Here is a 27,970-nt window from a genome sequence, read left to right on the forward strand (position 1 = left end):
TCTACCATGTTGCTAGGTTTTGAACTCTGATCTTCACTTCCAGCTATGACTGGGTATACTGCCTTCTGGGATCCTATTTATATTAAATAATCAATCTAAACTACTTTTCCATATAAAGGGTTTTGAGTTCTGGGTTTTGTAGACTGGGACATATTCACTTGGTTTCTACATTAGGTTTCTTTCCTCAGTATGAAAGCATCAAAAGGACATGATGTGGTGATCCGCTAATTATTAACTGCATTGATTACCAAATATATCTGCTATATGTAAAACACAAAATCTCTGGCTGAAAAGTTAACAATCCATGAGGACATCGAACATTTGTTTGCATTTTTTCTTATTCATTTAAATCAGTATCTGAATTTTGCTTTTTAATTTGCCTTTTGAAATGAGATTGCTACTGTCTCAACTGCAGTGAGGAAGTCCACTATAAACGTTATGTTTGACACATAAAAAAGAAGCAGTTTTCCAAGTGTCTGGCATTATACAGAAACTTGCTCTCTATATTTGTAAGTACTATGATATATTTCACAAAGGCCTCTGACCTTTTGTCAATTATTGGATTTCATTTAGTTAAGATAAATTAGTATTTAGAGTCAAAATTGGGAATTATACCAACATGTTATGATTAATGACATTAAGGCATTATTCTGTACTGGAATTCAAATGGGAAAGGTTTGAAAAGGAGAACTTAATCTCAAACGACAGGGTCTACAAAACAGATTTCTCATTAACATACTTTTTTGTTAAAAAATCCTGCAACATAAAAGCAGCAATACAGAAAGAAAAAACAATAAAATTTAAAGCCATTGCATAATAATGTAACTACTGTGAGAAATCTATGAAACTTGAACCAAATTATTAGCATCACATAAAACTAGCACAGTCTTAGGTTAAATAAAAATAGGTTGGAACTGGGAAAAAAAAAAGGGCAGACTATCAATGCAATGCATTTAGAGTTGGATCATAACTTAATCACTTTTGTATCAGACAAGCAGGGTAGTGCAAAGTAGAATATTAACATATATGAATAATAAGTTTAAAATCTCCTATTCTTTTTTCTATATAGTTTAAAAAATTACTATCATTTCTTTTTTTTTTTTTTTTGAGAGGGAGTCTCGCTCTGTCGCCTAGGCTGGAGTGCAGTGGCGCGATCTCCATTCACTGCAAGCTCCGCCTCCCGGGTTCACGCCATTCTCCTGCCTCAGCCTCTCGTGTAGCTGGGACTACAGGCGCCTGCCACCACACCCGGCTAATTTTTGTATTTTTAGTAGAGACGGGGTTTCACCGTGTTAGCCAGGATGGTCTGGATCTCCTGACCTCGTGATCCGCCTGTCTCGGCCTCCCAAAGTGCTGGGATTACAGGCATGAACCATCGCGCCCGGACATGACTATCATTTCTATACGGTGTTTATTCAATCTACGCTGAACAGAACTGTATCCTTTTTTTTTTTTTTTTTTTTTTTTTGAGATGGAGTCTCACCCTCACCAAGGCTGGAGTGCAGTGGCGCCATCTCAGCTCACTGCAACCTCTGCCTCCCAGGTTCAAGCAATTTTCCTGCCTCAGCCTTCCGAGCAGCTGGGATTATAGGCTCATGCCACCAGAGCCGGCTTTTGTCTTTTCAGTAGAGACAGGATCTCACCATGTTGGCCAGGCTGGTCTCGAACTCTTGACCTCAATTGATCCGCTCGCCTTGGCCTCCCAAATTGCTGGGATTACAGGCACGAGCCACTGTACCTGGCCTTGTATCCGTTTTATAAAGTGAAATTTTAGCAGAATTTCAAATTCATATTGGTGAGTAAAAGGCATCAGGATGGCAAAAAGAAAGCCTAGACTAGCACAAGCAGGCAAATGTTCGTAAACAACAGCATTATACACAAATGTTATTTATTGTTAATAATATCCTTTACCAGAGATAAATTGGTGAAGACAGATTTTCTCTACCACTGGCTGAATGAAACTAGAGTCCACATTGTTACCAGTATCAACTAACTGTTTCCCTAAAAATTTTAAGCACAATACTAATGCTCTAATTTTATATAATTCATTCTAAAATTCAGTGTCAAGATTAAAGAAAAAAAAGAACAAACCTGTTCTAGATTCACTTTTATACAAATGCTGGCTTTTAATGCCTTTCAACAATATAATTATCACACATTCATATTCAAATATGGGTAATTTCATTTAAAAGGCATAACTTTTGGTAAGAAAATTCCAAATATATTCATCTGAAAGTATAACATAATTTAAATGAGGACAGTTAAGAGAAAATTTCTGTCCAAGTTTGGAATTTTAAATGTTAAACAAGATGACTACTAGAAAAAATAATTATAGTTCTTGAGATCAGGAATATTTGTCTCTCTACACGTGAGAAGTGCTTTGACCCTATGAACCCTACTGCCTAGCACTGAATGCATGTGCAGTAGAAACTCAGTGGTAATATTGAATGTTGCTCCCTATTCCACCACTCTCCTGGCTCTTGGATCCAGGGGTGTGATTTTCTTCTAAGAATAAATATAGGCATTTAAATAGGTTGTGACTAATTTGGTTTTCATAACTGGTTGGTCTTTCCTAGCTACACAATGTTTCTTGAAAGCTGGAGTACTCAGCAATTTTAAAATTCCAGTTATAGTACCTGGCTAGCCAGTAGATGCTTCTGAATATGTGATCAATACAGTTCTCAGGAACAGATCCCCTATGGAAGTACCATGAAAGTAGTTTAATCCAATACATCATTTACAGATAAATATGAGGCCCAGAGAAGTAAAATTATTTATGTAATATCACAGAGCTAATAAGGTCTGAATATTATTTTGACTCCATGTGCTGCTTAAGGAAGCTGACTTAAAACAGCTTAGGCAAATTAACTCTGATAATAAATGAAGTACAGACACCATGTCACACTTGGATAATACTCCTTTCTAACGAGAAACCACATAGCCTGATTTTTAAAATTATTTTTCTTAAATATATATTTTTTAATTAATTTTTTTTTTTTTTGAGACAGGGTCTTGCTCTGTCACTCCAGCTACAGTCTAATAATGCAATCATAGCTCACTGCAGCCTCAACCTCCTGGGCTCAAGTGATCCTCCTACCTCAGCCTCCCGAGTAGCTGGGACTACAGATGTGCACCACCACATGGCTGATTTTTTAATTTTTTTGTGTAGGTGGCACTCTCACTATGTTGCCCAGGCTGGTCTTAAGCAATTCTCCTGCCTCAAAGTGCTGGAATTATAGATGTGAGCCACCATGCCCGGCCCACAGCGTGAATCTCTACTGTTGTAAAAGGTTTACTTAAATTGACCCATACTAATAAGCCCTACATGTGTGAACTATTACAAAGGCAGTAATACTACTTTTAATATGTTGTCAAAATTAATAGGGCTTTTCTCTGTTGCTCATCAAATTACAAAGGATGGTAGCAAAAAGTATTAAAATCATATACATGTGAACTTAAAACAATAAAGGAAAATAACTAAAGCACACCAGCACATATGCATTTCAACATAAATGAAAAAGGCAAAATATTAATTACAAAAGTGAAACTTAATAATGCCACAAAGCAAAACTACCAAGTTGGTAATGAGTTGCCTCTAAAATTCCTCATGGAGACAATCTTGGAACTTTGAAGAAGACGATCAGAAGATGCCTCATCAATCTTTCTAGACCATCCTGTCTGATCTTAAATTAATGCTAATAGTAATTCAGATGGTTTCCATTATTATTCATTATTAATTATCATTAAGTCAACTTTTAATGTAAAAGGAAATATTCTAACAAATCTTTAAAAAGCTATCAAGATAGCTGAGTTGAATTTCTAATATTGATTTCCAGTTAAATGTTTTTTTACTTCCTCCTGAAAGCTCAATAAAGTGATAGTAAAGGGATAAAACAAATAAACCTTAAGCCACAAAGAATGAAAATGAATGACAGCAGACAAGTCACGTCAATAAAAATGTTGAAAGCTGAAAGCATTAAAAAAAAAAAGGTATAAGCAGAAAATCTCCAGCCTGTAGACAACCAAAGGGGGAAAAAAAGTCATGTACAAACAAGGAATCAGAATGGCATCACATTAGAAGATAATGGAGCAATGCCATCAAAATGCTGAGAGAAAAATGAATGCTAACCTAGAATTTTACACCCAGATAAATTATCAAATATGAGGATGGAATAATGATTCTCAGACACGCAAGATTTTTTAAAAATTTATCTTTTTCTTCAGATTTATAAAACTGCAGATCTAGCATGTGATGAAGATAAAGGCAATTCTTCCAAGATGATTACGACTCTCAAGACATTTGTATGGCAACACACCTAGAGTGCAAACAGTCTGGACTAGAAAACTAATGAATGACAGGCAAGAAATCATTTAAAAAAAAAAAAGAAGAAGAAAGAAAGAAACTTGGTGAGTTACCTGGTGAGTCTGAAGATACAGAAAGACAACTATATTGCTGTCAGAATCTGAGAAATGAAGGAGCAGTAAATACACAGAAAATTAAGGAACCCACTCTCCTGCCCCAAAAAGCATGATCAAATCCAAGGAAAATAAAAAGTTGTTATACAAGAAAGGAAGTAAAATAAAAGTATACAACAATATTCAAATGTAAATAATGTTTATGTCAATTATAATAAAAAGCACTAAATATTAACCTAACCAGAAATTGCTATAACAGGAGAACAGATTATGTGTGCAGTGTGTAAATACACAGGAAAAGCTAAATATTCACCTTCCATGTAGCTATTATCAATATGTATTATCTAAAACTGCAAAAAATAAAACAAATGAAAACAAACCATGAAACAGCAGCATAAGCAAGTATTTAGAGTACACATTCTCCAAATGTGGTCCAGGAATACCTTTCAGGGGATCCACAAGGTCAAACTTTTTTCATAATAAAACTAAGACTGTGTTAGTTTAATAAACTAAATAATAAAACTGTCATTTTCACTTTCATTCTCTTGCAATGTTTACATACAATAAAAATTGTACAGTGCAATTTTCCAGAAGCTAACCACCATATTACAACAGACTGAATGAAGAAGCTGATAGGAGAATCCGGCTATCTTCCATTAAGCTATTCAGTAAAGGGCACTGCCAAATGTAAAACAATGTTACTGTTAGTCTTCTTAAATCTTTTTGGTTGTTTGGAAATATATATAACCTACACAAAGCAAAAGCTCTTTGGGATCCTGAACAATTTTTAAGAGTATAAAGGGGTTCTCAGAGCAAAATGTTTAACAACCACTGATTTAGAGAAATAAAGAGTTAAGAGAGAAACATGGAGGGCCAGGTGCTGTAGTTCAGCCTGTAAGCCCAGCACTTTGCGAGGCTGAGGTAGGCGGATCGCTTGAGGTCAGGAGTTCGAGACCAGCCTGGTCAACATGGTGAAACCCCGTCTCTACTAAAAATACAAAAATTAGCTGGGAGTGGTGGCAGGTGCCTGTAATCCCAGCTATTTGGGAGGCTGAGGCAGGGGAATCACTTGAACCTGGGAGGCGGAGGTTGCAGTGAGCTGAGATCATGCCGTTGCACTCGAGCCTGGGTGACAGAGCCAGACTCCGTTGCCCGCAACACCACCCCCATAGGAGCAAAACATGAAAAACATGGAGTTAGGATCGCCATGTATGGTTGGGCAAGTTGTTTCCAGTACAAGGACCCCAAGCAAAGGGGATTAGTAGGTCTAGAATCCAGCTGATGCTCTATTCTCCAAAACATCAGAGAGGGGATCTTTTTCTAAATTGCACAAAGGCAGAAGAGGGTCTAGTGGTCACCATGGTAATAAAAGACCAGAAGAAGGTAAGGAGTGAATGTGATTGCTCTGAATTAATCTATGGGGAGAGAAATTAGAATAGTGGTTACCTCTAAGGAGAACAAATTGTAAAAGGACATGAGATAACTTTCTGAGTTGGTGACAATGTTCCAGCTTGACTGGGAGTTAGAGCCCAGGTATATACACTTAAAATTATCTAACTATACACTCATGATCTGTGCATTTTACTGTATACAATGATGCTACAATTTTTTTAAAGTGTGTTCCTCTGACATAGGGCAGGACTATGTATTTGCATATTAAAATTCAGTATTACTTTGGTAAAACTCAAATTCTATTAACACCTATTATGCGATGAATAAATAATATTTTTAAATGAAAATGGGTACAACTACTGAATCCTAAAGGTTTTTATGTTGCAGGAATTAATCTTTACCAGAATGCCTTGTTGTGAAAAAAGTACCAACAATATTGTTATTGACATGTGAGGTAGGGACAAGCAGTAACAGTAATACAAGAAATAATATTCCAAAACAAGAATGATGAGGAGAGAAAACTGGGACTTTAATAACGGTAGATGATCAAGAGGTCAGGAGTTCGAGACCAACCTGGCCAACATGGTGAAACCCCGTCTCTACCAAAAATACAAACAATTAGCCGGGCATGGTGGCGGGCGCCTGTAATCCCAGCTACTTGGGAGGTTGAGGCAGTAGAATCGCTTGAACCCGGGAGACAGAGGTTGCAGTGAGCCAAGATCGCATCACTGCACTCCTGCCTGGGTGACAGGGCGAGACTCCTTATCAAAAAATCAAAATAAATAAAAATAACAGTAGCTGAAATCTACTGATTTTTAACTCTGTTCCAGGCATTGTGCTATTATTGTCACAGATTATTATTTTCCCCATTTTGCTGATGAAAAAACTGAGACACAGAGAACTGAAGTAACTTACCCAAGGTATCACAGTAAATGGTAGAGACAAAATTTAAACCTTTTGAAAAATGACTGTATAGCCTGAATTCTGCTAGTGCTACTGCTTCCCGAATAGCAGCAGCCCCTCCCCACCAATTCGGTGAGGGTACTGTGCAAAAAGGAGATATTTTTTCCCAACCATTAAAAAATATAAAAATCATTCTTACCCCATGGGCTACAGAAAAACAGCAGGCAGGCAGTATTTGAAGATACAGGCTATAATTTGCCAGTCCTGCGTTCCACTTTAAAGGAGGTTATAAAATAGTGGCCCATGGCTTAAGTGTTTTTGGCTAAAATTCTAGTATGAATTAAAATAGTACTGATTTTTAGCTTGCCTTTGAAAATTGGAGGATCAAGCAACACTGGACTAATGTTTTAAAAATGAAAACCAAGAATATTCTTTTGTTTTTTGAGACGGAGTCTTGCTCTGTCACCCAAGCTGGAGTGCAGTGGCGCAATCTCAGCTCACTAAAATCTCCACCTCGCAGGTTCACGTGATTCTCCTATTTCAGCCTCCCAAAAAACTGGGATTACAGGTGTGTGCCACCAGGCCCGGCTAAATGCTTTTGTATTTTTAGTAGAAACAGAGTTTCACTATGTTGGCCAGGCTTATCTTGAACTCCTGACATCAGGTGATCAACCGGCCTCAGTCTCCCAAAGGGCTGGGATTACAGGCGTGAGTCACCACATCTGGCAGGAAAACCAAGAATATTTTTACTTGTTTCATATGCAAAAAGCCCAACTTCAACAATTCATCTGCTTCAGTCCAGGAGACACAGAATTTGCCTTCTCTGCTTGACGTGACTAGCACTGCCCTAGGTAAAACTGACATGAAATTTTATGTCCCAGTATTAAAATAAAAGCAAGGAAAAAATGAATTGGATAGAGTTATATAAAATGAAAAACTGCAAACTGATAATGCAAAGTTAAATAGACTGGCTCTCAAAAATAATTTTCCCCAGCATAAAAACGGGTCTGCTTTTGGATATTGCAGAGATTCAAGTGATTTAATTAACAACGCATCTTTTTAAATTTTTATATAAAATAATCTAAAACATTATAATCATATATAAGCAGAGAAAATAGTTAAGACTTAAGCTTTATCCTTAACTCATTCTGAAAACAAACAACTTTTAAAAATAATTTGAGCCTTGGCTGCTCTGCCTATGCAGGGCCATTCTTTTACTCCTTTACTTTCTGAATAAACTTGCTCTCACTAAAAAAAGTAATAATAATTTGAGCCTTAAAGTTAAACATTCAAATAAATACAAAAATCCACCAATCTGGTTTTTTAAAGTATGAAACTCAACTATGCCAAAAACGATTTATGGAAATATTTCAAAATTTCAAAGTATAATATCCAACACCATACTTAGTATCACTTTCCCAAATAAATGTCCAGGACATTTAACTTAGAAGTGGTATTATATATAAGCTGCGCAAATTTTATTTCTCTTTTGTCGTATTTATAGTAGCTCAACATCATAAAACTATTGCTGGTAACTTCTCAGTACTGAAAAATAAAACATTAAGTGAAAAATCAGAATATCTCTCTACCATAAAAACAAGGGTAATTTTCTCATCTCTACAACTCAAGATTCAAACTTTTCTGTTTAAGAATAAAAAGTCTATGTTCATTCTTACCTGATTTTTCCCCAAGTACAATTATAGAAATATTGCAAAAAGTTCTTTTTTTCCTCTAATAAAAGAGCTTAAAGAATGCACAATAATTTAAAATAATCTTGTTCATTCAATTGTTGGTAATACTTATAAAATGAGGTCATATTGTAGATATCCTTAAAGCTATTAAAAATATGTGTTGTAAGTACTAATTAAAAGGGATAACCACAATTAAGTGGAGATTTTTCAAAAATGATGTCTAGTGTTATGTCTGTAATTTCCAATTTTCAACTTTCAGCTGTCTACTTTGTAAAAGACCTTCACTGTGAAGCACAGCTCCAGTGTTAATATTTTGTACATCATTTAGGCAAAAATCACCTCATTCAGAAATTCAGAATTCTCAAATCCTTTAACACGTTGCAGTAACAGTCTAAAGTCCTTAATTTCTTTTGCTTTAGTCTTTAAGCTCTAATAAAATGCCACATTTGCCAAAAAAGTAAGAGGATGATTTCACTGGTAGCCCAAAAAGATTTTTTTTTTCTGGATCTTCCTTTACTGACACTGACATACAAAGCAGTTCAAGAAGCTTTAGTTAAAAGAGTAATTCAGAAAGTAGTATTTCCTTTTGGAAAAAGAATGTGGCTTTTGAATAGACACTCCAGACATTTAAGTTATGGTATGATAAAACTAAGAGAAATAAAATCTCCCCCAATGACTACTAAGTACATTTTTCTATGTACATTTACATGCAAGTCAAGATTCGGTAATGCATAATAAACACCTTGTAAGTCAAATTCTAAATTAATTTAAATAGGTCTGTACCATAAATGTATTTGAGATATTTCTGCTTAAAAAATACTTCCAGTCACATAAACCTTTTATATGTCAGAGTTGAATTCCATGAGGTCATTTGGGCTTATGACGCCAAGTATATTATACGCATTTCTGTCTAGTTGGGAAGACTACAATCCTGTGCAATATGCAACCTTGCACACTCAATATGCAACAGCAGTGTCCTATCAGGGATGTGTACACAGGAGGTACTGCCAAGGCACTGGGGATGCACCTAGGCAATTCGTTTATTTCCCAGCACTAAACCCTCACTTCAGATATTAATACCCTCATGGAGAACCAAAATGTAAAGTAAAAGTTTCACTGGCTAATATTTGCAAACACGGAATTACATAACTAGGTAATAAGATGCACTTTGGTTAAAGAGAACCAAGCTCTCAATCCCTTGAGAGCATTATATCAACATTACAGTAAATGGCCGGCCATGCATTTTATGTCTCTTCTCCTCATTGCCCCAAAAATACACAAACAAAACCACCACCACAAACAAAAAGCTTAATTATCAAAATCTTCAGTCTTGATTGGGTGAATAGGGAAAACCAGAAAGGATAAAGAACCAGGGTCTAAATAGCTATTTGTCATAGGTAACTCAGAACTTATACTGGGCTAGTCAGCCTTCACTTTCTCTCATGTGCTCATCCTGCCACTATTTTCTTTCCTATATCAGCACTTTACTTTTCTCTCTCCTTTTAAAGAACATCTACAAAGTGGGGTAGATAGAAAGCAACACTATTTGTCAGCAAAACAACCTGCAGGGATACATATGAAGCAAGCTTAACCTATTCTGCAGCCTGATACTGGAAAAGGCGTTTCATAAGCAGGCACTGCAACAAAGAGGTGCTGACAACTTCACCGTTCACTGTGAGGTAAACAGAAGGGACAATGTGCTTTATTACATAATACCTCTACCCATCTCCTTTCTCTTTGACCCACTGCTACTTGATATGAGGGAAGAATGTAACATGTAAAACACCAAAAGGAAGAAAGTGAGGAGGTAGTTGTTATTTTTCACAACTAAAACAATTTAATTTCTGCCAAATATAATTATGTAATCCTAGTATCTTCATAGATTTTTGAAACTGGAAGAATCCTTACAGGCCATCTGGTCCTACCCTCTCATCTTACAGACAGAAAACCTAAAAATTTAAGCCCAAGATCAATCAGTTATGTAATGACAGAACTGGGTCTTCTGATACAGTACATCAAGTATTTTGGTATTTGCAAATATACAACAATTTCCCAAGGTTCAAAGTATTGACACAAAAATAAATGAATTGTTGCCTACAGCATAAAACATATATAATTTCAAATTCACTTTTGCTACCCAAAATACATCCCATCTTTGCTGTCTATAGCTCTAAGAGCTTTATGCCTACTAGGAGAGGAGAGGAGGAAGGTGAAAACACTTAAGGGAAAAATGCAGGAAAAGAATAAACAGCAAGCTAGTTGAGGTAAAACAATCAACAGAAATGGCTGTTAGGATTAAGAGCTACTGAAAAGATAAGACTGAGAAATGGGGTAATGGAACTGTTTCCGGAGAGTTCTCACCCTGCAGAAGAAAAAAACAGCAAGACAGAAGCAATGCAAAAGTACTGGAATGCATGTTATATAAGCCAGCTGTATTAGAGTGATCAGAATTCTTGTGGCATAAGGTAACAGAATTTGCATTTTAAAACCAGAACTCCAGAGGATACCAGAGCAGGTGGTCCCTAAGAGCACATTTTGGAAAACACTGGTCTGTGGGATATTGTGATCTAGGAGGGTTAAAGACAAGAAAAACTCTTGTTCAGGAGTTCTGGGCCATTAACTAGCTTGGTTTGATTCTTTCAACCAACCAGGCAAAGGAAATGCCCTCGGCAAAACACATTAAGGCTGATTGTGTTCCCAGTCCAGGCAGTCAGACAAGGTGGCTGCCACAGAGTCACCCGCAAGGAGCCAGAGAACATTATGTAATCACTGCCCAAGCTCTGAAATGAAGAGATCAGAACTTCTTTCACAAAAGTCTGTCATTAAGGTTTTCCTTTTCCCATTAAGCGACTGACTGATTAAAGGATTCTACTTTCAATGTAGAGAAATATTTTGTCATCCCCTAAAGAAGTTTTTCAGCTTATAGCTGGAAAGAGAATTAGTCATTTTGTATCTACCAACTCATCCGTTACTGCTGCGTGGTTTACAAAGATGACTCTGGCCCTCACTCTTTAGTCCCAGCAGTATTTTTCTTTGGATATGGAGGATCTGAGAAAATAAAAAATAGAAAACAAAGCACGGAGCTACCAATAATTACTTATAGCTGCAATAACCACAAAATTTAAATATGGTGAACTCGTGAGCAATTCTGAGAATGTGGCAGAGTCACTATTTCAGAAATGACAAAAATTGTCAGAAGTCAGATTTAATGGTGCTCAGCAAATGTAATTCTGATGTTTGTCCAGAGTTTCAAATCTCCACTACAGCGGAACAGAGAAAAGCTGTCTGAAGTGACGTCATCCAATGCTTGCTCACTCTCTCTCTTTCTAAATGGGAGCAGTTATATTTGTTAATAGGATTTTTAAATGTATAAATATATGTGATAGCATTAAGACTACACATATTTGAGATTGTTGTGACTGGGTACTTGACTCTCAATTTATTTTAGATACAATAAATGTATAAACAAAGAGCTAACATAATAATTTGCTACTGGAATTTTCATCTGTGCATTCCAAACGTTTTCTTTAAAGACCAAGATTGTTTGCAATGGCTTCAGGAAAACAATGCCAATACGGAAAACCAAAACCTTTAATCCTTTTAGGGAATCAGTTCACTGTTCCTATTTCAAGGCAAGGCAAGTCATTTAGAAATCAACCCCTGACGTGTTTGTTTTTATCAGAGCATTTCGAGAAAGTAAGATTACCATTATAAAGACAGATTATATTCAGAATATAATAAATTATAATATGTCTAGATTACCATTATATTGTGAATTTTTTACAATATTATTAGTGGCCTATTTTTCAGTAATAATTTTTATTCGTCCATATTAAAACTCCTATTATTCATACGTGGCACACAAATTTTTTTTAAGTTAAAACTAAATTTACCCTACTGATAATAGGTCTTGAAAAATGCTAACGACAACAAAAAAGATAAGCAACATAACTTTACAGTTAATTTCTAATTTTTGCAGCCTAAAAAGGATCTGAGTAAGAGGCTGTGGGCTTTAACTTATGAGACAATTACACTCATATTTAAGTAAATATGATCGTAACCTACTAAAAGTCAACACAATAACAGCCCCACTTCATGAATTTTCCTAGGATTAAAGGGAGATTTTGTAAAACGAAGGAGAATTTTATTAGTGACCCGGGGGCAAATTTCTTATGTTTAGTTTCACGCAGCAGGAGTCCTCACAAAGACGCTGATATAATTTAAATGCCAACTATTCGCTTTTCACTAACATCCACATAGTCATTACTGGCCTTTACCAGTAATGGCAAGAGACAGCCCAAACCTACTTCGGGCGGAGTGTCCCTTCGTCCCCTCTCCAGGTGAAGTTCACCTGCCACTACCGAAGGGCCGTGGAAAAAGGAGGTAAAGAAACACTTTTAAAATTAAGACGCTTACAGTTGCTGGACTTAGTCCAAGTGCTGTTCAAGCCTAGAAACGAAAGTAGGAAACAACAGAGGTTTAGGCTTGTAATGATGTCAGCCATTTTAGGTACATTATTTATACTGGGAAGGAAGTGCCAAACTCGGTGGTTGTTGTTGTGCCTGTCGCTGACGGTCCCCAGATCGAACGAGCCCAGTCCTGGCGGCACGCACGCTCCCCGGACTGCACAAACGACCGGGACCTCGGCACAATTAGCCAATCGTTCCCTCTCCAGATCTCCCAAGCCCCCGACGCCGCGTCAGGCACCGCTTCCAGCACACGCAGTTCCTTACAAAGGAGCTGCGGCCCCACAGGAAACGGGAACGCCGGGCTCTCTCGCACACTTGTCCCCGCGGCGCCAGCCCAGCGCCCGCCACCTCGGGGCGCACTGCCGCTCCAGCCCGCGCAGCCCTCCCCGGCCGGTCCCAGCACCCGCTTCCCCGACCTCCCCGGCCTCGGACCTTGCAGTCCACAGCGACGGCGTCGGGGGGGATGATAAGCGCCTCCTCGCCGCTCTTGGGCTCGTCCTTCTTGGCTTCCTTCTGGGCCAGAGCGGAGTTGAACGTCACTTTCACCATGGCGCGGCCTGGGACGCCCTCGAAGGGCGGCGGCGGGCTCGGGGCGCGGGCTGCGGGCTCCCGGCTGCGACTGCAGCCTCTATAGCCGGGCTCCGGGCGCGGCTCCGGGCGGCTGAGGAGGTTCGAGAGGCTCCGCGGCGGCAGAGGCGGCTACTGCGGTAGGGCTCTCGCAGCCTCCCAGCTCCCGCGCGAGGGCGGAGACGGCTCGCGCACCCACTCGGAGGCGGGAGGGGGCGGGGCCAGCGGCCGGAGGCGGGGCGCTGCGCGGGACCCTGCCCTCGCCCGGCAGCTGGGCGCGGGATCCCGGCGCGCCTGGGAGAGGGATGGGCATCTCCTGGGACGCCCAGAATTTCCAGTTCTGAATTCGCTCCCAACCAGTTTACGTCCAGGCCCAGTGCTGCAGGTTTGTAGCAAAATCGAGTGAACTTTCCTGAGTTCGCTGGGTACAAGGGACTAACCTTTGCAGCACCAGACTGCCGCTTGTCTGCCCCCTGTCCCCACTGCAAGCCTTAAAGGCCATGGAATTTTTGTGCACCTATATCTTCATTTTCTCACTTATTAGGGAACAGACTCAGTGGAGCACAAAAATATTTAAAGCTCTCTGCCCTTGAGATCTGACTTTATCTTTCACGGACCTCACCCAAGGGCGTTTACCTGGCTCAGACCTGCCTGGTCTTCCTTCCCTCGCTCGGGAGGTCAGGGCCTGTTCTGCCTAGTCCCAGACCAATGTGGAGGAAGCCTCTTGGCAGATTTGTATATCAAACATCTCACACTCATAAAACGAAATGTTCCATTCTTGTGCATACTTGGAAAAAAACCACGTGCACACTTGGCTGATTTTTTACTCAAGGTAAAGTACTCGATGACGAGTCCCTTTATTTTTCTGCAAAATGAAAAAATAATTAAAGATAAAGCAAAATTGTCATGTTTTGAAGACCTTTAATTTACAACTAATGTGAGGGAGAATGCTGGCTCCCATCTTTATTGCGTTCATGACTGTCAACAGACGGCCCCATTGGACAAATGGGTGATCTTGTATCCTTCTTCCACCCCATTCTGTCCTAGTTCATCCACAGTTGTGGGTATGCTCTAGAATGTTACAGCTGTGTCAGCTCTGCCCTGGACCAACTCTGAGAAAAGTGGGTTGAGTCTGAGATCTTTGGGGATTTGGCCCTGCTCAAGGAGAGAGTTGGGTATCTCCATAGAACATCAGATCATAAGTCCCTGGGAAACAGCCCAAAATCTCCAAATCCTTCTGTTCATTTATTTCAGAAACATCCTGGGCTGAGATAGAAACCCAAGTCAGACTTTGAGTTTGCTTTGGGTATTCAGGAATTCCTGTCAAAATGAAATCTGCTCAACCGAGAGGAGGATGAGTTGGGCTCCAGTTCTGGTGAGTTTTAACAGTAGTTAACCATACTTGAAGCAACTTATTTAAACTCCCTGGGTCTCCCTTGTCCAGGCATCAGCTCTGTGAGGTTGACTCTATGGACTGGCCTTTCATAGCATCTAATGTTATCTAATTCCTCAGAATTAACGACTCCTCCCAGCTCCCTAGTTTAATAGGTTTCCTGAGATATTGCAATTGAAGACTAAGTATTTCTGGAAGCAAGAGTTGGAGGATTATAAATAATTATATGTACATCTTTCTACTTCGTTCTGTGTTAAGATGGTAGAAAAATGCTCAAGGCATTTTGCAGTAGATGGTAGAGAAGAATCTGGCTGTCATTATACTCTGGAGGGGAAAAAAAGAATTACAGAAGAAAAGAAAACAAAATTCTTCGTGAACAAGACTACTGAACAGACTAGGAAGCTGAGGCAAAGCATGAACAAATGAGGTTGACAGAACTAGAAATCCTCCCCTGCCCCAGGATTTCTATTTTGAAAGACTCATGAATAAAAGACCATTCATTATTTTGTGTACTTGCAGTGAGCAACAGTTTAAAATCAGTTGGCAACCGGTCTGGGAATAATCTCCTGGTTTTGCTTCTCCATTTTATCTCATGTGTCTACAGAACTGTGTAGTGCACAACAGCAGGGATAATAAAGACTCTGGAGCAAAACCAAACATAGCAAATACAGTCTTGTGATTTAGAAAAGGTTGCCCGTTGACCCTGAAAACTTAGGAGCAAGGGAGGAGGAGAGTCCATGACTCAACAAAAGAAAGTTAAAAACATAGTTATAAGTTACTATTAACTACCAAATGTAAAGGGAGTCTTAGAGGACCTTTGTTTTCCTTTTTCATGTTGATTTTGAGAGAGCAGGATGAATCTGATTCCAGCTCTGCATATCACAGGGAGCCATGTTTGTTTTTATGCTTACCAAAGGAGGGAGGAAAAAATGGAAGTGGGGAACTGAATTCTAAAATCTTTTATTAATAGATTTGTGTGATGTGCTTCAACAAGGATTTTTTTTTTTTTTTTTTTTGGCTTCTTTACATCTCTATTCTGTCCTTTCTCAAGGAAACAATCCCTATTCAGAGAAATTTCTTGTGGTTTTACAGAATGATTGGAAACTTTTTTTTTCCCCCACAAATATAGGGTCCTTGGTGAAACAACATCACTGAATATGCCCTTTAAAATGTGCTCCTGTTGCCTCTTCTCTTAACTCAATGTGTAGTTTAGCTGGGCATCTTGTGGCTTTGTCTGAACTTTCATAAAAGAAGTGTTTCTTCTAGGTGAGAAGTGAAGGCTTTGACTTGCCTCTTCAGAGACTTAAGCACCGTTTATATTTCTTACCGACTTCCTACTTCAATATTATATATGCTTTTCAATTTTTAAAATTTATTTTATATAAATTATTTTAATGTGATTTTAAAATAATTTATCATTATTTTCCTTGAACTGCAGATGCAATTTTTTTCTTTCTCAAATCTTGGGCTCTATAATATCCCGAGACCCTTTGGGAGTTATCCTAATAACAAATGCAGCTCTCTTTTGATTTGACTGGCTGTGGCACTTGGGATTTTTGTTTTGCTTTGTGAAAAGACTGGATATGCTTTGCACTGATGAAAGAGAGAGAGAAGCCGGGCGCGGTGGCTCACGCCTATAATCCCAGAACTTTGGGAGGCCCAGGCAGGCAGATCACCTGAGGTCGGGAGTTCGAGACCAGCCTGACCAAAATGGAGAAACCCCGACTCTACTGAAAATACAAAAAATTAGCTGGGCATGGTGGCGCATGCCTGTAATTCCAGCTACTTGGGAGGCTGAGGTAGTAGAATTGTTTGAATCCGGGAGGCAGAGGTTTCAGTGAGTCCAGATTGCGCCATTGCACTCCAGCCTGGACAACAGGAGCGAAACTCCATGCCCCTCCCTGCCAAAAAAAAAAAAAAAAAAAAAAGAGAGAGGGAGGAAAAAGAAGGAAAAGATGAGAAACACAAACCATAAAAAGAGTGAAATCAAAAGAAGGGGAAGACAAGCCACAGATTGGGAGAAAGTAGTTGCAAAAGATGTATCTGATGAAAGACTTGAATCCAAAATACACAAATAACTCTTTAAACTCAACAATAAGAAAACAAACCACCTCATTAAAAAATAGGCCACCAAGCCAAGTGCAGTGTCACAAGCCTATAGTCCCAGCTACTCAGGAAGCTGAGGCGGGAGGATTGCTTGAGTCCAGGAATTCAAGGTTGCAGTGCATTATGACCATACCTATGAATAGTCACTGCACTCCATCCTGGGCAACATAATGAGACCCTGTCTCTATTTTTAAAAATTATTTTTCTTTACAGGGTGTAGTGGTGCATTCTATAGTCCCAGCTACTTGGGAGGCTGAAGCAAGAAAATCATTTGAGCACAGGAGTCCCTAAAAATAAACAAACAAATAAATAAATACAAATCAAAATTAAATAAAACAAATAATCCAGTTCCCTAGTTGCAATAACCACATTTTTAAAAAAAGGGCAAGCAATCTGAAGAGACCCCTTACCAAAGAACATACACAGATGGCAATTAAACATATGAAAAGATACTCCACATCTATCTTTACGTGTATCATTAGGGAATTGCAAATTAAAACTACAATGAAATACCCTGAGCACCTATTAAAATGGCCAAAATTGGCAACAGCAACCACACCAATTATTGATGAGGATGCTGGGCAAAGGGAACGCTCATTCATCACTGATGGAAATGGAAAATGGTACAGCCGCAATTTCTTACAAAACTAAACACACTCTTATCATACAATCCAACAATTATGCTCCTTGGTATTTACCCCAAGGAGCTGAAAACTTATGTCCACCAAAAAGCCCTGTGTATGTATGTTTACAGCTGCTTTATTCATAATTACCAAAATGTTAAAGCAAACAAGATATCCTTCAGTAGATGAATGGATAAACTGTCGTACATCCAGATAATGAAATATTATTCAGCACTGAAAAGAAATGAACCATCAAACCATAAAGACATGGAGGAAATGTAAAGACATATTATTAAATCAAAGAAGCCAGTCTGAAAAGGCTACCGACTGTATAATTCCAACTATATGACATTTTGGAAAAGGCGTAACTATAGAAACAGTAGAAAGATCACTGGTTACCACTGATCAGTAAAACGATCAGAGTTAGTGGCAAGGGAGGAAGGGATGAATAGGAGGAGCAGAGAGGATTTTTAGGACAGTGAAACTGCTCTGCATGATACTACAATGGTGATACATGCCATTATCCATTCGTCAAAATCCATAGAATGTATCAATGTAGGTTCATTGATTTAACAAGTGTATGAGCCTGGTGGGAGCTATAGACAGTCGGGGAGGTTGTATGTGTGTGGAGACGGGGTATATGGAAACTCTCTGTACTTTCTTGCTCAAGTTTGCTGGGACCCTAAAAGTGCTCAAAACATAATGTTAATTAAAATGAAAGAGAGAGAAATGGTACAAAGGTTGGTGGTCGAATGGATAGAACCCTCTCAGAAGACCCAGACCCTTGTCTTGTCTGAACCTCACCATTCTTCATATTTTCATTGGTAATACTCTGCAAATAAACCAACTGTTTAAAGCATGATATTAGAGTCTACAAAGAGCTGGAGCAGCCTGGTAAGGTTTCACAGAGGAGACAAAATTTTAGTTGGAGAAATGGAAAGGGTTTAGGTGAAGGCAAAGGAAAAGGAAGAAGAGCCTGAGTGGAGGGAAGAGCATGAAGAAGAGAACTGAGACCAGGAAAGAGGACTGAGGCAAGAGGAGAGAAGCACCACTCAGGCTGAGAGTGTATGCTGAGTAATTGTGGGGAACACAGCTGGATGGGCGATGGAGCCATAAAGCTGCATGTGCTGTTATAATTAGTAATATGGACTTTATCCTCAAAGGGACTGTGGAAAGTTTCTGCAAATATCAGTTGTTGTTTTTTATTTTATTTGTTTATGTTTTGAGATGGAGTCTCGCTCTGTGGCCCAGGCTGGAGTATAGTGGTGTGATCTCAGTTCACTGCAGCCTCAGCCTCCTGGCTAGCTAGGATTACAGGTGCACGCTACCATGCCAGCTCATTTTTGTATTTTCAGTAGAGATGAGGTTTCACCATATTGGCCAGGCCAGTCTCAAACTCCTGACCTCAAGTGATCTGCCCACCTCTGCCTCCCAAAGTGCTGGGATTACAGACAGTCGTGAGCCACTGCACCCAGCCATGCAAATATCAGTTTTTAAAATAAAAGGCTGCTCTATAAAGATTGATCTGGCTTTCTGAGTGAACAGGAAAAGAGGAAACACCAGAAGCAGAAAGAGAAGTTCAAATAGCTTCTCTCCTTTTTTATGGGGATAAATGAGATAAGATTCTAATGCCTTTTATTTATGTTGGAAGAAAGAATACCAAATAAATCTGGCATTACTAGTAACAATGTCTAATAAACAGTACTTGTGTTTATAAGTCAAGTGACGTAAAAGACATATGCACCAAGGCTGGCAGAACAGTGTAAAGGTCTGTCCTCCTTTGATTGAACCTTACCAAGTGTCCTACTGGGCTTCATCCAGGAAGGCTTTGAACTTCCAGGCGAATAGCATAAAGGCATTGATGTTGTCATAGCCATTGTTTTGACAACATGGATTGTAGGAGGAGACACTAATATTTATCATGATTGCATTTATGTGTGTGTGTATGTGTGTGTGTGTATATATATATATACACACACACACACACATTGCATATATAATAAATATGTGGCGGGGTGTGTGTGCGTGCGTGTGTGTGTGAGTGTGTGTGATCTAAACTCCTCTATATGTTTCTTAAGGCCCTCCATTACCTGCCTGGTGACATCGCACCAAGCCAACCTTATATCTCTCATGTACTCTCTCCACTCTGTTCTGTTCAGCGTTTAGTGTAGGAATCTGCCTGGCTTATTATCTTTATCAAAATCATTGCTCTAATTAAGATCGAGAAAGCATGTAGCAAATTTTGTTGTAACAAAAGAGGAATGTGAAGTTAGTATGAAGAAATTTCTTTCAGTGGGTTTCTTAGATGCTTGACCACATTTCCGAAGTACCATTTTCTTTTTTCCCCATTTTTCTAAAATGAGATAAACCTGACACATATATAGTAGGACACGTAAAGTTTCCCGAAGGCAGACTCCATCTAATCTTGATTTTTAAAGATGTATCAATTACCCCAAGATCTAATTTAAATTCCTCATGTGATCCCTAAATATTTTTCTTTCTTTTTTCTTTCTTTCTTTTTTAACCTTTTCCCCAGAGCTGGGACAAAAGCAATGGTAACTTTATGTGAGTTGTTATGAATTTTTTAACATTATGGCACTTTAATGAAAAAAGTAAAAGTTGTCACTTAACCTAGACTCTGAAAATACCTTTTAAACTGTGGATGCTTTCATAAGTGGAACATATGAAAATATACATTTATTTCCTGGAGATATTTGATAAATCTAATTGTTAACTAACTTTAAAAAATTTGCCCAGAACAAGGACTTCATGTCTAAAACACCAAAAGCAATGGCAACAAAAGCCAAAATTGACAAATGGGATCTAATTAAACTAGAGAGCTTTTGCACAGCAAAAGAAACTACCATCAGAGCGAACAGGCAACCTACAGAACGGGAGAAAATTTTTGCAATCTACTCATCTGACAAAGGCTAATATCCAGAACCTACAAAGAACTCAAACAAATTTACAAGAAAAAAACAAACAACCCCATCAAAAAGTGGGCAAGGGATATGAACAGACATTTCTCAAAAGAAGACATGCATACAGCCAACAGACACATGAAAAAATGCTGGCCATCAAAGAAATGCAAATCAAAACCACAATGAGATACCATCTCACACGGGTTAGAATGGCAATCATTAAAAAGTCAGGAAACAACAGGTGCTGGAGAGGATGTGGAGAAATAGGAACACTTTTACACTGTTGGTGGGATTGTAAACTAGTTCAACCATTATGGAAAAGAGTATGGCGATTCCTTGAGGATCTAGAACTAGAAGTACCATATGACCCAGCCATCCCATTACTGGGTATATACCCAAAGGATTATAAATCATGCTGCTATAAAGACACATGCACACGTATGTTCATTGTGGCACTATTCACAATAGCAAAGACTTGGAATCAACCCAAATGTCCATCAGTGACAGACTGGATTAAGAAAATGTGGCACATATACACCATGGAATTCTATGCAGCCATAAAAAAGGATGAGTTTGTGTCCTTTGTAGGGACATGGATGCAGCTGGAAACCATCATTCTCAGCAAACTATCACAAGAACAGAAAACCAAACACCGCATGTTCTCACTCATAGGTGGGAATTGAACAATGAGATCACTTGGACTCGGGAAGGGGAACATCACACACCGGGGCCTGTTATGGGGAGGGGGGAGGGAGGAGAGATTGCCTTGGGAGTTATATCGGATATAAAGGACGAGTTGATGGGTGCTGACGAGTTGATGGGTGCAGCACACCAACATGGCACAAGTATACATATGTAACAAACCTGCACATTAAGCACATGTACCCTAGAATTTAAAGTATAATTAAAAAAAAAAATTTGCCCAGAAACTTTATGAGAAAGACTGAGATAGACTAACCATGGTTATATGATATACCACATCTCTAAATATTTTTGTATATTATATCTTAGACAGTTGGCACTCCATATCTATGTATTCTGTATCTGTGGGTTTTGCGTCCATAGATTCAACCAATGGGTCAAAAATATTTGGAAAAAAAAAAAAGGATGGTTGTGCCTGTACTGAACATGTTTACACACCTTTTTTCTTGTCACGGTTTTCTAAACAATGCAGTGTAATAATTTATATAACAGTTACATTGTATTTTGTATTATAAGTAATCTAGAGATAATTTAAAATATATGGGAGGATGTGCGTAGGTTATATGCAAATACTATACCATTTTATATAAGGGAATTGAGCATCTGTGGATTTTGGTATCTGAGGGGAGTCCTGGAACCAGTCCCTCATGGATACTGAGGGATGACTGTATTTTGTAAATACTTATTATATCTAAGGCATATGTGCAGTTTAAATCTAAGTCAAAGTAAGAAAAAAAAGTGCTGGGCAGGAAATCAAAAAACAAACTTGCCTGGCATGGGAAACTCAAATTTCTGAAAACCGTATATTTGACGTCTCATCTTCTCAGATGTAATAGCCAGAAGACTTTGCCTTGTGTTCAAACAATGTTCTAGCTAATAGAATCAAAGAACTGGAAAAAACAAAACAAAACAAACAAAAAACATTTAAGATAACTTCTGAAAGTTCTTTTTCTGCCTAGTCCAAGGACAGACTGCAACCCAGTCTAATGGGAAGGTCGTGCTTATTTAGACAGACTTAGTTTTTTGTGTGTTTTTGGTTTTTTTTTTTTTTGAGCCACAACAAAATTATTTTTCTTACGATCATTTAACAAAAATACCCAAAAAATCAAGGAAAACTTGAACTATTTTTATCTCCAGAAGAGCTGTGGTCAATGGCAGCTATAGGTGGTCAGACACTAAAGCGATCTTTCCAACTTGGGACCCCAAGACACATTGCATCTGGCAATAGTTATTAAGCAAGAAAAACATTCATAAAGCAACATAATTAATGGGATTGAAACAGTAAGAGCTTTATCCTACATTTAGTCTTCCTGGCTACTGGGTGGTATGCAACCTAGCCATAGATACTTTGAGGAGACTGTTTTCTATTAACTCTGGGATCATTTCCTAGTCTAGCATGATAGACTATGCCTAGCTAAACCCATCCCCCATATTCCCAGCCTTTAGTAGACACGTAGACCAGGAAAGTCCTCACAATGAGTTATTGACAAACCCTTAGAAGCGACTGGGACAGTGAGTCCAGACTCCTTGAATCATTTCCTAGGGTATGCGGGGGTAGTGTCTGTACTTGAAAGGTGCGTCTCTCAAACTTGGTGAAAACTGCAAGCTCTTTGGGTTGATGCAATGAATTTGTTCTCCTGGGTTCTGCCCCAATACTTTAAAATTTCTAAAGATTTCTTTTGATGTTGAAGAAAAGACTATTAAACAAATGTGTCCCCTTAGCGAAGTAATAGCCGTAAAGCAAATTGGGAGGTTATAACCAAAGGAGCTCCAGGTGGGATGAAAGTATATGAAATGAACTGTGCTGGGTGACCCATGCCTGGAACAAAATGAGGCCTGAAAGAAGTATGTTTGAGACCCTTCCCATTACAGATGGCTTCCTTCAGTACACTTCAATTCAAAGGGGGTTATTTTATTCCCAAATCTGCCTGGGTTCCAGGCCAATTTAACCAACTTGTGAAAGAACATGAGAAATGCATGGGCCGGGAGTGGTGGCTCACACCTGTAATCCCAGCACTTTGGGAGGCCGAGATGGGCAGATCACGAGGTCAGGAGTTGTAAACCAGCTTAGCCAATATGGTGAAACCCTGTCTCTACTAAAAATACCAAAATTAGCTCGGCGTGGTGGCACACACCTGTAGTCAAAGCTACTTGGGAGGCTGAGACAGCAGAATCACTTGAACCCGGGAGCTGAGACTGCACCAGCAGTGAGCTGAGACTGCGCCACTGCGCTCCAGCCTGGTCGACAGAGCGAGACTCCATCTCAAAAAGAAAAGAATATGAGAAATGCAAACAAGTCCACCAAAACAAGAGAAATCTACTTGGATTTTTACTTTGTTTGTTTGTTTGTTTTAGATGGAGTCTTGCTCTTGTTGCCCAGGATGGACTATAGTGGCACTATCTCGGCTCACTTCAACCTCTGCCGCCTGGGTTCAAGTGATTCTCCTGCCTCAGCCTCCCAAATAGCTGGGACTACAGGTGTGCACCACTACACCCGGCTAATTTTTTGTGTTTTCAGTAGAGATAGGGTTTCGCCATGTTGGTCAGGCTGGCCTTGAACTCCTGACCTCAGGTGATCCACCCACCTTGGCCTTCCAAAGTGCTGGGAAGATTTTTACTTTGAATCTGGTATAATCAACTTCCTTGTGCTTGGAATCATTGAATTACAGTGAGAACTTATACCCAAGAGAAATTTGTACTTTGAGTCAGAAAGTATCTAAAAAAACTGTTTCTGTATAATCTTTCACCTACTTTTCCTCTGGCTTATTGTCAGAAAAGGGAGGAAAGGTTTGATTTACTAAAATTCCAGAGAACAAAGATATAAATATTTACATAAAAACTCCTTTTTGAATTTTTAAAGTTTTCTTTAGAGGATGTTTTAGACAGATAAAAATAAGAACAGTGTCAAGATATACCTTTGGAAGACCAAGGGAAATTCAGCATGTTAAGCATGCTATATTATGTGTAATATAGTATATTATATAAATATAGCATATTTATGTGTAGGGAGAAACATGGAAGTTTCTCCTTAGAATATTCTTGGGTTTGGTTGATCACACAGCATAAAAGGCCTGTAAATTCCATCTTAGAGAAAGCGCATGACCTAAAGCAGAAATAGCGTGTTTAACTGCCATTTGCTTTAACAGACCACACACGGAGGGGAAAAAAAGTATAAAAGAGAATCTGATCAGATACTAAAAGATATACTAAGGAAGTAGTCTGCTTTTGGTTTCACCAGTGAAAACAGCAAACGAATAGAAAATAGTCAGTACCTCCTTTCCCTTTCTAAACGCTTGGGGGGCCATTTTTTAGGCATAGAAAGATTAGAGGAACAAACACAATTAAGACATTCCCTAAGACAATAAAATTACATGGAACTGCAAATAAACCTCTACTCAACAGACAAGAAACAAAAATTGCTAGTGGTTCAAGAAATACCCATACAGTCAGGAACTTTTTCAAGCAGTCTAGTCTCAGTTAAAGTCCAGTGAGTTACTAAATGAGGGGAACAATACCTCGGTGTAGCTATGCGCTATTAGCTTTTGTCCCACTTGACTCTTTTAATGCCTTTGTCTTTAGTACTGTGGGTCATACTATTGATGGAGCCTGCTGTTTCATATATATCTTAACTAGTTTTTCCTTTTTTTGGCTTGATCCCTTTTTAAACTTTGATATTCATCTCTTTCTGAAAGTGAAACTAATTATGTTTTGCAAGGAAAAAGGATACTCTTGGAGGCAAAATAAAGCGTTGCGTTATAGTCATTACCAAGAAATTGCATAACTATCATTCCGAGATACCAGTGTTAGTTTTGTTGTTTTTTGTTTTTTGTTTTGAGGCTGATGGAGCCTTACTCTATTGCCCAGGCTGGAGTATGATGGCGTGATCTTGGCTCACTGCAACCTCCGTCCCCCGGGTTCAAGCAATTCTCCTGCCTCAGCCTCCCAAGTAGCTGTGATCACAGGCACTCACGACCACGCCTGGCTAATTTCTGTATTTTTAGCAGAGACGGGGTTTCACCATATTGGCCAGGCTCAGACTCCTGACCTCAGGTGATCCGCCCACCTCTGCTTCCCAAAGTGCTGGGATTACAGGCATGAGCCACCACGCTGGGCCCCTAGCGTTAGTTTTATGAAGAATTGGACTGTGTATAACAGAAACAAACACATATATACTGCAAACAAGGAGTCTTAATGGCATTTAATCAAAAGCAATTCAATTCAGTGTTTAAAAATTTTTTGCCACATTACCTATGCACTTTATAAAAATCACATTCATCATTATGGAGATGAAAAAGGTTCCTTGTTAATGGCAAGTGAGTGGGTGGTTGCAGAAGACTGTGCAAAGATACAGACATAAAGGAAGAGAGAAATTGGGCAGAGAGGGCGTGGGGTATGGGAAGTAGAAGAAAGGACACATGTCATTAAGAACAAGTCGTTCTGTGAAACAGGAGTGTGAACTAATAAATCCTGTTGTCTAATGGAATGCACCCAAGAAGAAAATAAACAGTTCAGTTGGTTGAAGACAGATTTCTAAGAAGTTTTTCTTATAGAGTACCCAAGGGAAAGCCGGTATTTCAGAAATTCTGGTGTCCATGACCAAATGGTATTTTCAAACAACTGTGGAGAGAAGTCAAGATGCATACACTTGGAGTCATTAAATAATGAGGAAGACAAGGTAGTGAGAAATCATTGCTAAACTGCAGTTCACCCCGTGCCTGCCAACAGATACAGAGCAGACAAGGTTGTGTTCCTGAGGTGACGCTGCTCTCATTGAGGGCACCACTAAGCCAAACGAAGAACATTACTTATATATAGCAGGCTCTCCCTCAGGGAGGAACCCGAGGAAAGTCACAGAAAAAGTAGAGGAAGCCAAAAGAGTGTTTTTAGTCTCACACATCCTGTACTTTTTTTTTCGACTGCTATTTTGAAAGATAAACATTACATTTGTGGTTGAGTTGTCTTCCAGGTTAGAGAAAACAAAACAATATGGTTGTGAAAGAAGAGGCCTGTGATGGAGCTAATGACCTTGGAAAGGCAGACTGCTTTCCTGGCTTTCAAAACAAAACAAAACAAAGAAACCATTTTTAAAAAGTGGTTGAAAAAGAGTAAAGCCCTTGCATCTATCTCCAGTGCCCCTAGGCCCCCAGCTGGTTCTAGAGTGACCTGGACACAAAGATGCTCTGTCCAGGTGTGAGCAGAGGAATGGCACACCATCCCTGTATAGCCACATTCCATCTTCAGCTTTCATTCAACTGGCATTTTATAGGCAGGAAGTTGTGTTCAACTCAGGTTTTATTGAAACTAGGGCATTTCTATATTCTTCTTAATTTGGAAATGAAAGCAAATTTTATTTAGGAAGCTAGCAGAGTTTTCTTGTGGGTTTGAAGGCAATCTCACTTTACCAATGGGTCAATTCCACAGATCCTTTGGTTTCCTATTAGACACCGAAAGTGCCTCCTACTTACTATATCCAAAACCCTGCTGTCATCACACAGGGCACCACTAAAGCCTGTAGTCACCTAAGAGATCAAAGAATTTGAGAAGAAGAAACCAACCTATATGGCATTAGTAGAGCAGTGGGTGGAAATGCCTGTTGGTTTAGATATTATTGAGCCTCCTTGAGAAATTACTCAATATGACGATAACATGTGTTGAAAGGTGTTGCAGAGTGGCTTCCTTTATGCAGTCTACAGTGGGATTGACTTGTAATGGTGCCATTAGGTTGGAATTGGAAGACAGACAGGGCTCTAGAAGACCCCAGATGCTTGATTCTTAAACCTCCCCAAAATAAAATATATTGTTGATTGGCATTGTGTTAGGATTCCTGTGGCTGCTCTAACAAATTATCACAAATTTTGTGGCTTAAAACAACTGAAATGTATTCTCTCACAGGTCTGGCGGCAAGAAGTCCTAAATCAGCGTCACCAGGCTGAAATCAAGGTACTGGCAGAGCTGTGCTCCCTCCAGATGCTCCAGGGCAGAATCTGTTTTCTGCCTTTTCCAGTTTCTGACATTCTTTGGTTTGTGGCTTTATCACTTCATTCACTCCATCTTCAAATTTTTCTCTGCTCCTTCACATCGTCCTCTCTCTCTCTCTATGTCTCTCTCTCTCTCTCTTTCTGTGTGTGTGTGTGTACGCGCGTGCGCGCATGTGCGTGAGTGTGTGTATGTGTGTGTGAGAGAGAGAGAGAGAGATCTCCCTCTGCTTCTCTCTTATAAGGACACTTATAATGACATTTACGGCTCACTGGATAATCCAGGATAATCTCCCCATCTCAAGATTCTTAATCACATCTGCAAAGACCCTTCTTCTACATAAGGTAATGTTTATAGTTTCTAGGGATTAGAACCTTGTATCTTTGGGATCATCATTCAGCCTACTATAGGCATGCACTCTGTTCTCTCTCACACACATAGTAACACTCAATATATATACTATTCTAGGAGTCGTCACTGGACAACTTGGAGAACACTAACTGATAAGTGCTTACTGAGCACCTGCTCTGTGCTGAGCTCTGTCCAAGTTGCAGCAGCAAAACAAAAGAAGTATGAAACACAACCTCTGCCTTGAAGTAAAAGACAAATATGGTTGGAAGACAAGACTCATACACAAGTGACATAAATAGAAACACTGCAAGACAGAAGATAGTCATATAGTATAGATTATAAATGCTGTGAGAGTTCAAATAAAGGAGATCTTTATTTAAAAAGTAAAGAAAATATTAGCAATTTTAAAGTCTGCAGTTGTTCAGAGACAGTCTACATTTTTCACTACTTGGGGAGTTCC

The 27,970-nt window shown here is 39.1% G+C and overlaps 1 protein-coding gene and 1 long non-coding RNA gene across 3 annotated transcripts in view; one reads left to right on the forward strand and one right to left on the reverse strand.

Annotated features, from left to right (window-relative positions):
• LOC105490691 (integral membrane protein 2B) overlaps positions 1-13,618 on the reverse strand; it is a 28,676-nt gene extending 15,058 nt beyond the window's left edge. The window contains exon 1 of the mRNA XM_011756557.3: positions 13,304-13,618. Within this exon, the coding sequence (XP_011754859.1) occupies positions 13,304-13,420 (117 nt within the window). The 5' untranslated portion in view covers positions 13,421-13,618. The remainder of the gene's footprint in view (positions 1-13,303) is intronic.
• A 104-nt stretch (positions 13,619-13,722) lies between these two features.
• On the forward strand, positions 13,723-27,301 carry LOC105490690 (uncharacterized). Of its 2 annotated transcripts, none has more exons than XR_011615164.1 (3): positions 13,723-13,823; positions 14,693-14,813; positions 27,076-27,301. It is a non-coding gene; the product is annotated as an uncharacterized lncRNA (long non-coding RNA). The 2 variants fall into 2 exon arrangements; XR_011615165.1 differs by lacking the exon at positions 27,076-27,301 and adding an exon at positions 15,090-15,350.
• The last annotated feature ends 669 nt before the right edge of the window (positions 27,302-27,970 follow it).

This window comes from Macaca nemestrina, chromosome 16 (genome assembly GCF_043159975.1).
Source record: "Macaca nemestrina isolate mMacNem1 chromosome 16, mMacNem.hap1, whole genome shotgun sequence".
NCBI classification, from domain to species: domain Eukaryota; kingdom Metazoa; phylum Chordata; class Mammalia; order Primates; family Cercopithecidae; genus Macaca; species Macaca nemestrina.